This window comes from Chiloscyllium punctatum, chromosome 45 (assembly GCF_047496795.1).
Source record: "Chiloscyllium punctatum isolate Juve2018m chromosome 45, sChiPun1.3, whole genome shotgun sequence".
Taxonomy (NCBI): domain Eukaryota; kingdom Metazoa; phylum Chordata; class Chondrichthyes; order Orectolobiformes; family Hemiscylliidae; genus Chiloscyllium; species Chiloscyllium punctatum.
Window position 1 is genome coordinate 58,956,684 of NC_092783.1, and position 16,050 is coordinate 58,972,733.

The following is a 16,050-nucleotide window of genomic DNA, read 5'->3' on the forward strand; positions in this document are numbered from 1 at the left end:
CTTTAAAATTCATTACTTTTGAGTTGAACTTATCCTTGGATCGTGCAAATTATTCGTCTGTAGATAATTCTAATTTAACAACAAACCAAGTCAACTCAGGATTTGATATTTTGGGCTTGCCAAATCATACCTTCCTTGGTTAAGAATTGAGAAGCTATGAATAAACTGCTGTCCTTAAATTAATAGTAAGTATTAAAAGCAGATTTTTACTACTAATGGAAGTTAGAATCTAAAATGTGAATTAAATTCACATGCATCAGTCTGATCTGTTTTTAGACAACCTTTTAGCTTCCAATAGATCATAAATTAAAGCAAAAATATGTAGAGTAATACAAAAGCCCACAGTATTTCAGAGACCAATCATTTTAACCGAGGCTGCCACAGATTGCTTTATACAATCCTTTATCCTTGGCCTCATTTCTTCTTTAAAAGAAGAAATGTTCAGCTAATTCAGAGAATTGCACTACACAGATAGGAACCATTCAACCAATTGTACTTATGGTAGTTCTTTGGAGAACTCTCCATTAGTTCTATTCCCTTGCACATTCCCTTTAGCCCTGCGAACATTTTCTCTGTATAATCATATTTGAAAGTTACTAATAAGTTTCCCCATTATCCTTTCAGTCGGATTATCATAATTCATTGCATAAACTTCAACATATATTTTTAAAAAAGCATGTGAATTAGGAGCAGGAACATGCACATATAAACATACAAATTAGGAGCAGGGGATCTGTCATTTGGCCCTGTTCTGCTGCTGAGATAACAGTTGATGATTGTGGCCTCAATTCCAGATTCCCATCTGCTCCCAATAATCTTCATTTCCCTTGTTAAGCAAAAATCTACCTACCTCCCACTTCAAAATTTTAAATACCCTGCCTCCACTAATCATTGGAGAAGAGTGCATTATAGAGATCCTCAGATAAAAAAAGATTCTCTCCATTCACTTGTTAAATGAGACATTCTTTATTATTGAATTCTGCCCTCTGGTTTTAGTCTCTCCCACAAAAGAAAACATCATTCTAGCCTTCATCCCATCAAGTTCCTTCAGAATTTTACTTATTGAGTTCATTCTTTTATACTGACCCAGCCTGTTAAACCTTTACTCAGAAAATAACCCTTTGTCCCATGCATCAGACGCGCAAATCTTCTCTAACCCCTAATTTATTTACAACCCTTCTCAAAATTGTACACAATACTTTAGACGTTACCAAAACTCTGCACAACTGTAGCAAAACATCTTTACTTTCATATTCCATTACCATTGTAGTGAATTATAACATTCTATTTGCCTTCCAAAATCACTTTCGTACAGACAATAATGTTCTCTGATTCATGAACCTGGGCACCCAGATGACTCTGTACTCTGTTCTGCAATCTCTCTACTTTTAATGAAGTCTGCATTTCCAAGCTTCCTACCATGTTCATATTTTTAAGACTTGTGCTTTTTTTCGCCCTCTCACTTAATGTATCTATATCCCCTTGCAGACCTCTTATAATCTGTTCACAACTTTCATCACTATTCTACTTCTAGCATTAGCAATTGTGGCAACAATACATTTAGAGCCTTTATTGAAGTCCTACACAAACTGTAAACAGTTTAGGCCTCAACAATGATCCCTGCGGCACTTCACCTTGTTGCATATCTTAGCAACTTGAAAATTACTCATTTCTGTTTTTGCTTTGTTTCCTACTCATTAACAAATCTTCTAAACATGCTAATGTATTTGCTCCTATATCATAAACTTTTATTTTTCAGAATGACCTTGGATCTGTTGCCATGTCATGGAGTTTTTACAGCATGGAAAAAGAGATCATTTGGCCCATTATGACCACGCTAGTTATTAAGCATGATCTAATCTAATCCCATTTTCCAGCACTTTGTCACAGCCTTGTATGGTATGGCATTTCAAGTGCTAATTTTAAAAAGTTCTTAAATGTCTGAAGGATTCCTATCTCCACCACCTATTTTGGCAGTAAGCTCCAGATAACCACAGTATGTAAAGTGACCATCGGGCTGCTTTCTCATTAGAGAGAGAGAGAGATGACTGGTGGTGCTTTAATCCAAAGGTTACCACACCTTTGGTGAGGGAAAAGGACAGGACGGAGGAACATTCATGACAACTGATGCAGGAACTGAACCCACGTGTTGATGTCATACTGTATTGCACTCCAGCTGTCTAGCCAACAAGCCTTTGGGTAAAAATACCTTTCCTCAAACCACTGCTATATTTCCTGCTCCTTAAAACAGTATCACCTGATATTGATTCCTCCAAGGGGGGAAAAGCGTCTCCCTATCTATATCCCTCACACTTGGAAATCTGACTGAGATCTACCACCTCAGCCTGCTCTGCTCAAACAAAAGCAATCCCAGTCCATCATATTTCTCTGCATAGCTGAAGTGCAGCTCCACCCCAGGATACATCCAAGTATACCCTGTGTACAACTTCTTTAATGCAATTATATTATTCCCATACTGTCACAAGCAGAACTACACACAGTATTCCAGCCAATTTTGGCTTAATCTGGCCAGGTGCTCTGGATCCCAGGGTCTCTTAGCTTCTTAACTGGTCTATCACGTGACTCCTTGTTAAAAGTCTGACTGAAGTCCATGTAGATTACATCAACTGTACTATCCTCAAATACACACCTAGTCATCTTCTTGAAAAATTCAATCAAGTTTGTTAGATTGTCAAATGCCTTCTGAAAATTTAAGTGTATTGTGTTAACCAATTTCCCTTTTCCTCACTGCTTGTTAATTACCATGATTTTCCTTTCACAAAACCATGTTGACGATCTTCAATTGCATTAAGATTTTCTAAGAGGTCTCGTTATAACCTTAACAATAGATTTCAACAGCAATAGGCCATTGCTTCCAAAAAGAAGGCAGGAAGAAATGTTCAATATTTCAACAATGAGAAAGCAAACTTACAATTTTGGAAATATTTTAAAACCGAAGGACACATTTTCCTGCATTTGAATGTTAATGAACTAACATTCCAAACAGAGGAACTGCATGATTCACTGAACTTAATTTGAGAAAGAAACATGTCCTTTTGAAGTAGAAAATTGGACATTACATAAACTCTGTACCGCAAAATATGAAGTAATTTTAAAACAAATATTTTCTTCATTTCCACAAATGTCACTAAGCCGTAAGCATTTGCCTTTAAGACATTTTATCAAAAGTACGGAAACCTTATGATACAGAATTAGCTAAATCCATACAACTACAACACTGGCATCTACCAGATAACTTGGAAAAATGTGCAGGTTTATGCACCCATAAAAAGTCAGACAAAGCCATCCTGAACAATTACTGATGCATTAGTTTGTCACTGATCGTCAGCAAAGTGATAGGAGTTTGACAGTGCTATTAAGAGGACCTTAAACTGCAATAACCAACTCACCAATGCTCAGTTGGATTCTCCCACGGTCAACTCAGCTCCTGATCTCATTACAGCCTCGGTTCAAACATAGACACAAGAACCGATCTCAAAAGAGATGAGGGAAATTGCCACTGACACCAAGAGAGCATTAGACCAAGTCTAGCATCAAGGAGCAATAATAAATCTGGAGTGAATAGGAATTAGGAGGAAAAACTCTCCAATGGTTGGAATCATATGTAGCAGAAAGGATGATGATTGCCATTGTTGGGCCTCATTAAAATCCGTCACAGGACAACACTGTAAGAGTTTCTCAGGATAACTCCTAAGCCAAACAGGTTTGGCTGCTTCAGTAGAAGACCTTCCCTCTATCATAAGGTTGCTAACACTTGTATAATGTTCAGCACCCTTCATGAGACCCCAGACACCTGTGCTCATATATAACAAGGCCTGGACAACATTAAAGATTGGGTTGATAAGTAGCAAGTAACATTCACACCACACAAGTACCAGGCAATTAACATCTTCACAAAGACAGAATTTAACTCATGCTTCTTGAGATTCAATGGCAATATCACTAGCATTCCCTCCAAGTTGTGTAGCTGTACACATGCACAGTTGCTTTGAGGGTTCACACACAGTGATCTGATGCCAATCGCAGCATTGACTTCCAGTTCCAGATGTCCATTCAACCAGAGAGAAAACAAAACAGGGAACTCTGATCATCACTGAACCTCCCCCACCTCCAACATCTTAAAACATACCATTGATTAGAAAGTAAATGAGACCAGCCACTTAAATATTATGGCTACAAGGAGAGTTGGAAGGCTAGGAATTCTGTGACAAGTGATGCACCTTTCTCCCAAATCATCTCCAAGGCACAAGTTAGAAATGGGATGATGGAATACTGTCCACTTAACCTATTGATTATGGTTCCAACACCACTAAAAGAGTTCATCATGATCCAGGAGAAAGCAAGTTTCATAGGAAAAACAGCAAACAAATTTATTACTATTGCCTTCACCACTGTTGCTTAGTGGCAGAAGTTGTATCATATACAAGACACTATACCAGGGCTCCTTCAACAACATTTCGGGAACTCATAACATCAACCGCCTGTGCAGCTTGTGATGCCATTGTGTTCTCCTTAGCATGAGCTGCAGGTCAAGCAAGCAGAAGCCTGGCTACAGGCAGAGACAGAACGGACCCTGTGGAAACTAATGAGACGTCATCTCACTGGTTGTGGATTGTCTAATCACAGGCCATTTCTTTCCCATGTTTACTGCTGATGGACTCACTGATTCACCTACCAGAAGAGAATAGAGAAGAGGAGCTTGTGACTGGATGAGCAGTACTGTAGCAATTTTTTATTCTACCTGTTGTTCTATATATCTTGAACAGGACCTTGCAGACTAGACAGGACCTGGAACACTGGTCAGACAAACTTGATCTAGAAGGCCAATTGCAGCATTGTATGAGAACACCACAACCTGCAAGTTTCCCTCAAAATAAAACCATCCTGATCTGACATTCCTTCAGTGTTGCTGAATGTTTCCCTAACAGCACTGGATCTACCTGCATCAGAAGAATGATCTTCCTTTACACAATATTCCCACAATGTTCTCATATTCTTGATGCCATTAGCAACTGCAAATCTATTACTCAGTCTTGAATTTACTTAATAACAGAGGTCTCAGCTTTCTGAGGTACAGAATTCCAAAGATTCACCAACTTTTCAGCGAAGAAATTCCCTCTATTTGCAATCCTAAACAACTTGTCTTTTATCCGGATACTGAGACGATGTCCCCTGATTCTAGACCTCACCACCAGAGGAAATGTATTTTCTGCATTTAAGTCAGTTTATTCCTTCAGAAATGTTGTAAGCTTCTAGGAGATAATCTTTCATTCTTCTAAGCTCCAGAGAATACAGACCCAGTCTCGTCAATCTCTCTTCATGCAACAACTTTATTATTCTGGAACCAGTGAAGTTAAATGTTGAGTTCAATGTGACTCGGCTTCAGATGTTGCCAGAACTGCTACATTTCTCCAGCATTTGTGCTTTTGTTTTAGATTTCCAGCATCTGCAATATTTTGCTTTTATTATCCCAGGAATCAGTCAGTTTCTATTTTGTTGAGAGTGAGAACTTTAATAATCACACATTTTATATGAAGAAAACAACATTTCACCATACTTTGGTAAACAATACAACTTAACTTTGAGACAGTTTCCCACTTTATCATTGAACCAGAAGTCTGAAATGTTACATTTACTAGAATGTTTATTAAAAAGACTTTAAATTTTGATTAAGACAGGTATTAATCTGCCAAAGAGAAAATGAAAAGCCTGCAATTTAAAAGTAATTAGACAATTAAAACATTAAATTACTTTTAGGATATAATCACAAGCTGGTCTCATTTTTCTTAAAGATAAATTGACAGCTCAGAGGTCACATTACTAGGGTTCTGCTACAAGTTTACCATAACAGCGCATATCTAAAATTAGCCATAACAACATGCTATGGTATTCTCACTTTGACCCAACTCTATGAATAATAGTGAGTTAACTATCACTTTTAGTCAAACGGGTCTAATCATGAACAGAAAATGCTACAGTAGTCATGGAATAACATTTTTGCTTTTAACAAGCCATAAGCAAAAACAATGTATCACACAACATGATTACACATTAAGGTGAATAACTAACACTTAGAGATCTGTACCAAGCCTACAGAACATGACTTAAGGGGTCTTGGGGCAAGTGGTAATGTTCTCACCTCTGGGCCAGAAGTCCTGGAGTCAAGTCCTACCTGCCTTGGATCTGCATCATAACATGCCTGAACAGTTTAATTAAAAATATCTATGGAATGTAACTTGGAGAGTTACAACAGAAACTGTGCAATGAAAAACCACTGCTTTGATAACATGATACAGACTAAACATGCCATTTGCATATACATAAAAACAAGATGCAAAACTGTACAGTTAAGTTTTCCAACTTAGGAATGTTTTGCTACAGTGGTGTGCTCAATATTATAATTTATTAACTTGATCAAAACTAGTACACGGAGCAAAATAAAAATATTAAGCACAAATATGACAACTGATAGATAAAGGATGCATTTTGATATTCATATGTATGCTTTGCATTTTGAACTAAAACACAGGAACATTACTTAAGATCTACACAATGCATATGATTAAGAAGAGTGGTTTTCATTAACCTCATCTAGCTATTGGCCTGCTGTCACTTGCAGTTTAAAAATCATCACCATGGAGATGACATTGTCAAGATGAATAGATATTCTAATGTGTATGGGGAAAAGCAACCAATGGTGCAAATCATAGCAAATTCACAGGAATCCATTTGTATGAATGCGCCTTTTATTGTACTGGCTCCACGCAGAAACCTTGTAGTCAGATAACGTCTTCTTGATTCTTTGTTTTCTGTATACATTTTTTTGCCTCCTGGGCGCTTATCTAATGCAGTTTTGAAGATTGTGATTGACTTAACTGTGATATCCAGTTCTGAAGCATTTTTTACTCTATAAAACTTTTTATCTTAGAAAATACTTCTACATACCTCAAAATAATAATCTTAGTGCTGTCGTCTACTCTTCTTAATTTGATGTTGCTTAATTATATTTACTGGAGACTTTTTAAAAATAAAAATAACTAAACTATCAGACCACAATTTTATATTAATGCCTTTTTCTTACTGAATCAACCATGCTTATTATTGCTCCTTTTAAAAAAAATGCAGCACTCTGACCAGATCCTCCCTTAACATTTCTTATTTTGAACAAAGTTCCTATAATATTGGAACTTCTTTCTCATCTTTGCTGTCACAATGATAGATCGGTTTAATCTTTTCCATAGTTCCAACTCCTTTTTTAAAAAATGTACACATTGTGCAATCTTACCTCAGAATTGTCACAACACAAAAAAAAGAGGCCATTTAGCCCACTGTATGGACACCAGCAGAGCAATGAATGAGAAATTAAACTAATTAAGGCCTGCTACACATTCATTGCCACCTTTTGTTTCTGTTGACTCTATAAACTATTGTAATTTTCATAGATAATATTTCAGGTATTTAATTTTTTCCTCATTTGTTGCTCACTTTTAAGAATTTTAGTTTGGTGCACAATCCTGCTCTTTGTCAGTGAGATACATCATTTCACATTTATTGATGCTAGCATTTTGATCTATTCATCAATACCGTGCTATACTGCTGTTTAGTACACATTTTAATTTATATTCAGAAAATCTGATAACTGTTATATCCATCCTTACTATCAAAATGTTCAAAAGGGATCCAACACAGATTCTTAGAGCATGCCAGTAGTTACACTTGCTAATCCAACAAGTTTCCATTTCCTCCTATTTTTTATTGTTTAGTCACTCCTGAGGTGTTATATAAAGGCAAGTTGTTGTGGATAAAAATTACACTATTAATTGCAGAACTGCTGGGTAGAACTTCGAATGCCAACTTAACAATTTTAACAACACTTTTGTTCTCGGGTGATTTAAACTATTGTTAGTCAGAATGTCTACTTTTCTAAGATGAGAGACAGAAACAGAGAGGGACAGAGGCAGACACACAGACAGAGGTGCACTGAGAAAGTAAGAGAGAGTCACAGAGCTGGAGAAAGAAAGACTCAGACAGAGGCAGAGGGGAGCGCGGTGCGCACGCGTGCACACACATACATGCGCACACAGAGGGAAAGAGATAGAGACAGATTCTTGGCACCTGAGCATGAAAATTGCCACCCAACTAATGCTTTTTAAATTAATGGCTTTTCATTACAGTATAACTACACTCCATGTAAAAATATTGAAAGATTTATGGCACAGTCAGATGCCATTTCGTTTGTTGTTATTGTACCAACATTTTGACAATTTCTATATTCCAACTAGCTGGATTGTAAACTGGGACGTGCTCTAGACCTTGACAAAATAAATATTACATATAGATTTTCACTAAGATGAAAAGTAAATCAGTATATATTTTGGACTATAAATCCAAGTTGTTGCCTGCAGCAGGCAGTGAAGCAAGCTAATAGCATGCTGGCCTTCATAACAAGAGGAATTCAGTATAGAAGCAAAGATGTTCTTCTGCAGCTGTAGAGGGCCCTGGTGAGACCGCACCTAGAATATTGTGTGCAGTTTTGGTCTCCAAATTTGAGGAAAGACATTCTGGCTATTGAGAGAGTGCAGCGTAGATTCATGAGGTCAATTCCCGGAATGGCGGGACTATCTTACGTTGAAAGATTGGAGCGACTGGACTTGTATACGCTTGAGTTTAGAAGGCTGATAGGGGATCTGATTGAGACGTATAAGATTATTAAAAGGATTGGACACCCTGGAGGCAGGAAGCAAGTTTCCGCTGCTGAGCGAGTCCTGAACCAGAGGATACAGTTTAAAAATAAGGGGTAGGCCATTTAGAACAGAGTTGAGGAGAAACTTCTTCACACAGAGAGTGGCGAGTGTGTGGAATGCTCTGCCCCAGAAGGCTGTGGAGGCCAAGTCTCTGTATACTTTCAAGAAAGAGTTGGATAGAGCTCTTAAGGATAGTGGAATCAAGGTTTATAGGGATAAGGCAGGAACAGGATACTGATTCATTATGATCATGGCTGATCATGGTTAAGGATATTTTTAGTTTTGTGTGGGAGAGCATATTAAGTATGAATGGGAGTTTTCGTCCTTCTCCAAGTCCAATGATGGTGCTGGCTCAAAGGGCTGAATGGCCTACTCCTACACCTATTGTCTATTGTCATAATGGCAATGTCCATAACGTTTGCACTGTGACTCAACTATATTAATCCCAGTCACTACTACACCAAGACCTGCAAGAGCTAAAGCAAGACAACTGAAACAAGTAAACATATTTCAATTTTAAAAAAATCTGGTGAAATCTGCAAGACGTTGCTTATACTGGATTTTTAAATACTGTTTTCAATCAAACCCTGACAAAAATAGAATTTAGTTAGTTTCTACTCCTTTAGCAGAACAGTAAAATCTCAGAGTTCAACTCTATACTGTAGTCCAGCTATTTTCAGCTTTGAAGAAAAAAAAAATCATGGAACATAGGTATGAACAAAAACTAAACTGTTAATGAGCCATATGGCCTACTTGATCCCCTTGTCACCTTGTGCGTGCACATAACCACAATTCCTCATGCTATCCCGTGCAATGTCTAACTATATTTGCATCTAATTTAAGTGAACAGCTACAGATCACATTTTAATAAAATGACTACAGGAAACAAATGTAAATTTCTCAAAAGCAGACCACAAATTAGCATTAGTACCAGTTCAATAGAATTTGGCCAGTGTACAAATGTACTTGGAGAAGGACGAAAACTCCCATTCATACTTAATACCACACAAAACTAAAAATATCCTTCACCATTAAAAATTACATATCAGTCAAATATTCTATGTCTAGTATCCATTTTATTTCTATGAAGATCTTAGATAAACTTTTACTAGTAGACCTATTACCTATAGTTGTTTATCTTATGACATTAGTTCTGCAATCATAACTCCAAGATTTAAAATCAGACAACTCTTCTGAGAAGATGATACATCACTTCTGAAGGCAAAGACCGTGTTTCCAAGACATACTTCAGGATTTCCTATTTGTTGATGAATATGTACTATCCACTGATTCCAAGCTGGACACAATATAGAAATGAATCTGCTCTCCAATGCAGGCGACAACTTAGGTCTTGCAAACAGTACAAAAAAAAGGACGCTGATTATCTGGGGAACTATAACCAAAAGAGAAAATGCTGGAAAATCTCAGCAGGTCTGGCAGCATCTGTAAGGAGAAAAAAAAGAGCTGATGTTTCGAATCTAACTGACCCTTTGTCAAAGCTGGGGAACTGTGATCAGTTTCAATGGCAAGTGCATTCTGCCTGCCACCAACTTTGACTGGCTCCCAGATAAATGAACAGCTGATGGGTGTGCATTTTGTCAGAAACCACTGGACCTCTAAAGGAAGGAGCTGTCTTTTTCACTGCAGGAAAGAGCACCTCAGTTTAACCAGTTTATTTCCCTCATCAGTTGCCATAAGCTGTTATTGGTTAAAAGTAAGTATGAACCAGTCACTTTGTGCCTCTTGCCAGCAAGTGAAATTACTTAAGGAAAATTGAGGAACAGCAAATCTTGAAAAGTCAAAAGATCATCTAAATGAATAGGGACCAATAAACTGCCTTTCCATCCATCCATGACATCCACATCTCTGTTTGTGTGCGCAGAGGGGTTTTATAAGGGGGTTACAGTTTTAACTTAGAATTATACGTTGCCAGTTCATAATGTTTAACATATACCTAGAATCTATGTATTTGTAATAAATAGTGATTTTTGTTAAGTACAGAAACTTGGTCCATGCACTCTGTCAACCTGGGCATAAAAGAAAGGTAAACTGTTTTGTGCACTTTTACATTGTGAGGGAACTCCAGGAAAAGCGAGGTTTGATATCTGTAGGTAGCTGAAGGTATCTTAAGAGACATGGATGACTCACGGATACTTAGAATAAGATTTATTAAGGGACAGTCATGTTTGACATATTTGATCAAAATTTTAAAAGGAGAAAACTGGGAGTGTTGATGAAGGCAATACATTTGATTTTAGCGAGGCTTTTGTTAAGGTCCTTCAAAAGTCAAGAAGGGGGAAAAAAGAAAAGCCTATGGGATCCAAGGCAAAGCAGTACATCAGATCCAAAATTAGCAGTACGACAGGAAGCAGAGGGACGAGCCTGTGGCTAGAAGTCAGTTTCTGATTGGATCCCGTGGGGTTCGATACTGGGGAGGGGGGGGGGGGGGCCTTTGCCGCTTGTGGTGGGCCTTTGCCACTTGTGGTGTATATTAATAATTGGACTTACAATCAAGAAGTTCATGGATGAAACAAAATTAGTAGGGTGACAAATAGTGAGGAGAAGAGCCATAAACCATGGGAGGATGTCAACAGACTGGTTAGCTGGGGAGAGCAGTGGCAAAGTGAATCCAACCCGGAAAAGTGGAGGTAATGTACTTGGGGCAATCTAACAGGGCATGGAATTACACCAAGAATGGGAGGACCCTGGAAAGTACTGAGGATCAGAGGAACTCTGGTGTTCACATACACAGACCCTGATGATAGCTGGGTAGCTAGCTAAGATGGTTAACAGAGCATCTTTTTGTAGTTTTTATTAACAGAGGGACAGAATCAAAGAGCAAGGTCATGCTGGAACTGTATAAAACTTTAATTCGGCCACAACTGCATGCAGTTCTGGTCAACACATTATAGCACTACAAAGGATGCAGGGAAGATTTCTCAGGATGTTGTCTGGGCTATGAATAAAGATTGGATAGTCTACGGTTGTTTTCCTATGAGTAATGAAGGTTGGAAAGGGATATGACAAAAGTGGTATGAGGATTACGAAAGACAGAGACAGGGTCGATGGAAAGCCACTTTTTTCTTTAAATCGTGGGTTCAATAATTAGGTGCCATAAACTTAAGGCAAGACATTGATGCTAAAAGAGGAGTTGAGGAGAAATTTATTTCACTCAGAGGGTGAGAATTTGGATATTATTGCCTGATATGATTATTGAACCAGATACACATCACAATTAAGCAGTATTTAGATAATTACTTGCATTGTTTTTCCTCAAGGCTTATGGGACAAAAGCTGGAAGACAGGATTGACATAATCAAATCTTTATTGACCAACGTGGACACATTGGGCTGAACAGCCTCCTTCTGTGCTGTAAATATCTATGAGTCTCAGATATTTTTTAAAGTAATTCACAGGTTGCAGATGTCATTCACCAAGGCAGCATTTATCATCCATCCCCAATCGCCCAGACGTTGGGCTGGTCATGCAGCCAGGTCCGACACTTGCATACCAAAGCAAATCTTCCACGGCGGACTGGAGAGTTCTCATGGCAGTCAAAGGAAATGCCATGAGTGCATTCTGAAGGCTTCACTACAAATTTCAGTATGGACTGTTGAGTCCGAGGAGAAGCTTGCACAGGCTTGGTGCACCTGGCGCAAGTTGGTCTCCTTTGAAAGCAGGTGCTTAAATGCGTAGCAGAAGTAAACAGAAAATGCAAGGAATAAAAATCCCAAGCCAGCAATTTTCCCAAAATGCAATCATCCATGGTATCCTGTCATGTTTTGCAGAAAATTCCAGCCTTAAGAGTGATATATGTACACTCCCAAAAAAACAACAAACCACCATTTCACTCCCGAAATGGGCCATCTTTGAATTAAAGCACAAACAAGACATCACTTGTGATCCACCTAGACATTCAATAAATAGCACTGTGCAGTGGTACAGCTTGTCTCCAGCATTTTTGATCAATTAGCCCAGCTTGATGATTTGTAAGGCAGTGAAGTCTTGAATGAGCTATCAACTTTATATGCTAATGCGTCAAATGTAGCACAGCAGGTTTTTGTGCTAGCAATCAAGAATCTGAAGTCCTCTATTTAATGACAACTGCCTGAATTAACGACAAACCCCCTTCCATTCTGCATAACTAAAAGGCCATAAAACAAACTACTCAGAGCTGTAGATTTCTCCTGCATTAATAGAAATATTTTAGAGTAATCACTTGTCCTCTGGAAGAGCAAGTTTGATTACAGAAATATGTATCTCTTTGGAGGAGAACAAAATTCGTCTTGACTGTATATTAAATAATATGATTGGAATTTCCTATTTGCCTCAGTCATTTCCTTAATGCTGAATCAAACAAAGAAATCTGCTGGGAACAGATACATGTGTGTGGAACACATCCTTGAGGGTCATCTGAAAAGGGAAGTGGAAATCAGAGTCTTTCACACTTCACAGAAGGATAGATTTACACATCAACTGCCTTTTACTCATGACTAGCAAGAACCAGTTATGTCATAAATATATTGGGATAAGGTAATAACAACCTTTTTTTATGGCTCTTGACAAAATGTGAACGATTTTTACACATCACAAAATCCATTGAAGCATAGTACCACACAATATTGGAGAAAGGAGTGTTTAGCTTTCAAGTGTACATTTACAAGTCATGGTAATTAAGATAAATAAGTTTGCCCATAACAAGCTGAAATCCTGCCATTTTTTTGTGAGGGGTAAAATAAAATTTGTGGCCCCTACTTATCTGGGAAAGGAGAACTAAAATCTGTGCCACCTACTTGCAATACTTCAATCACCACATCTCTTGCTTCAAGTTCTCCTTCAAGGACACTGAAGAACATCAGCAATTCTGACTTGCTGAGATTTTCCAAATTCATGTTGGCTCTGGAAAACAAAACATTAATTATGATTATGGCCCTTTGCCTGGTTTTCGTTCCCCTTTATTTTTCGGATACATAATTTGCAGAGCTCTTGTGTATTGAAGGTAGCATGACCTGAAGATAGCTCTGAATTGTAACTGAGTGAAATCACTATTAAACTTCTACTTCTATTCAGTTTATTACTGAATAAAGTTGAATCACCAAATGTAACTACAGTCTGGCAGAGATTTACTTCTGCTGTCCAAAGAACACAACAAAACCTACGGTATTTTCAGTTCACAAATTACAGTAATAAAATACATTTGTTCAATGCTACATTGGCAGCCATTGCATGTGGAAGGCCAAACTGATTCAGAAAGAACAAAGGCTCAATTACAAGATTAGCCCTTTGCTCTAAACAGAACAGAAAGATCTAATTCAGTCTAAAATTGTTAACAATCCAGTTTTAAGATCTCCAAACAGGCTTTGGAATGTCACTCAGTTATGCTTTAAGAAGCCTGGAATACAGACATTATTATCAGTGGACCAATGATAATTCTGACTCTCCAAGACTTCAAAAAAAAAGTCATGGTGCATTTTCTAAGATGCATCTTTTAGACAGTATTGATCTAAAAACAAATATTCAATTGCTTAAAGGAACAGATTCAACATTCTCTAAAGAGCAATTGCAGATGAATCATAAAAGTTTTGAAGCCCAGTGTCTGATTAAATTACCATTACAAATGGTAATTTAATGGTATCTTCAGCTTTACAATCATTAGCCTGTAGTTTTAACATTAGTTGGCTAATATCATTTATTACTGCAAGTTAATGAATGGAATCCAGAACGAAAGTCTGGAAAAGAAACTCATTCTAAATGTGAAAAATTTAGAACTGGACATATTTGAACATGACATGCTTAGAGGGCTATGGAGATAAGGCTGGAGAATGTGAATGGATAGGTAGCTCTGTCGGGAGGCAGTACAGATACTGTGTGCCGAATAACCTCCTTCTGCACTGTTAAATTCTATGATTCTCCCAAATGTGCCAACTCATGCAGTATCAGCAGTCTCAAGCATCTTCAAGTGGCTTGTATCCCAACTTAGGCAGTCAGAACTGGGAGGTTATTTTACCTCTGGGGTGAAAGGTAACATTGATATCAGTCCCAATATATTTATTGGAAATTCATTCATGGGATGTGGACATTACTAGCAATACCAGCATTTATTACCTACTTGTAATGGTTCTAAAAAGGTAATGGCAAACTGCTATCTTAAACAGTTGAAGTTCTGAAAGAGAAGTTACCACAAGTTTGGCGGTTCAAAGATTTTAACACAGCATGTAGTATTTTCAGAGATGACCACTTCTAGGACCTGGTGGTATTTGTCACCTCTACCAGGAGGTGATATGACCAAGTTACTTGAGGTGGGTCACTGCTATGAAACCTTCTTTGCTTTTGCTTTGAATCATAGAATTCTTAGTGTAGAAAGAGGCTATTTGGTTTGCCAAGTCTGCACCAACCCATCTGACAGCATCCCACCCAGACCTAGCCCCCAAAACTATCCCTGTGACCACACAGTTACTATGACCGATCCACCTAGCCTTTACATCACTGGATACCATGATGCAATTTAGCATGGCCAGTCCAGTTGACCTGCGCACCTTTGAACTATGGGAGGAAACTGCAGCACCCAGGGAAACCCAGGCAGATACAGGGAGAATGCCTGACAATCGCCAAAGGCTGGAATTAAACTCCAGTTTAGCTAATCCAGTCGTAGCAGATTCATCAACAGTATCTACAGAACAGCAACATGCTTTTTATTCATTCATCACATATGACATTGCTGACTGAGTCAGCAATTATTGCTCATCCCTCATTGCCCTTGAGAAGTCAGTGGTGATCTCCCTACTTGAATGGCTACAGCCAATTTGGTGCAAATACCCCATAATACTGTTAGGGAGGGAGCTTCATGATTTTGACTCACTAACCATGAAGGAATAGACATATTTTTCCAAGCATGGATGATAATGAAACGTAGTAGGTTTAAAAAAAAACATGCAAGAGGTATAATAGCAGAACACATGGAAAACTGTGGCAGGAACAGATAGACTCAGCATGGATTTATGTAAGGGAAATCACGCTTGACAAATCTAATGGAATCCTTCGGAGCTGATCAAGGGAGCCAGTAGATGTGGTTTATTTGGATTTTCAGAAAACTTTTGAATAAACCCCACACAAAGGCATGTAACCTTAAAGCACATGGGATATGGGGTAGTATATTAAGACGGATAGAAACTGGTTGGTAGAGAACAAAAAGTAGGAATCAAAAGGTCTCTTTCCGAAAGGCTGATAGTTTTGGTCTCTTTGTTGGAGGAAAAGCGCTCTTACTATAAAGGAAGTACAGCAATGG

General features: G+C 38.1%; 1 protein-coding gene across 1 annotated transcript in view; it reads right to left on the reverse strand.

Moving 5' to 3' along the window:
• The window catches only part of cttnbp2nlb (CTTNBP2 N-terminal like b), a 99,192-nt gene that overhangs the window by 56,020 nt on the left and 27,122 nt on the right, over window positions 1–16,050 (reverse strand). Inside the window, exon 2 of the mRNA XM_072563879.1 lies at window positions 13,559–13,664. Within this exon, the coding sequence (XP_072419980.1) occupies window positions 13,559–13,657 (99 nt within the window). The 5' untranslated portion in view covers window positions 13,658–13,664. The remainder of the gene's footprint in view (window positions 1–13,558; window positions 13,665–16,050) is intronic.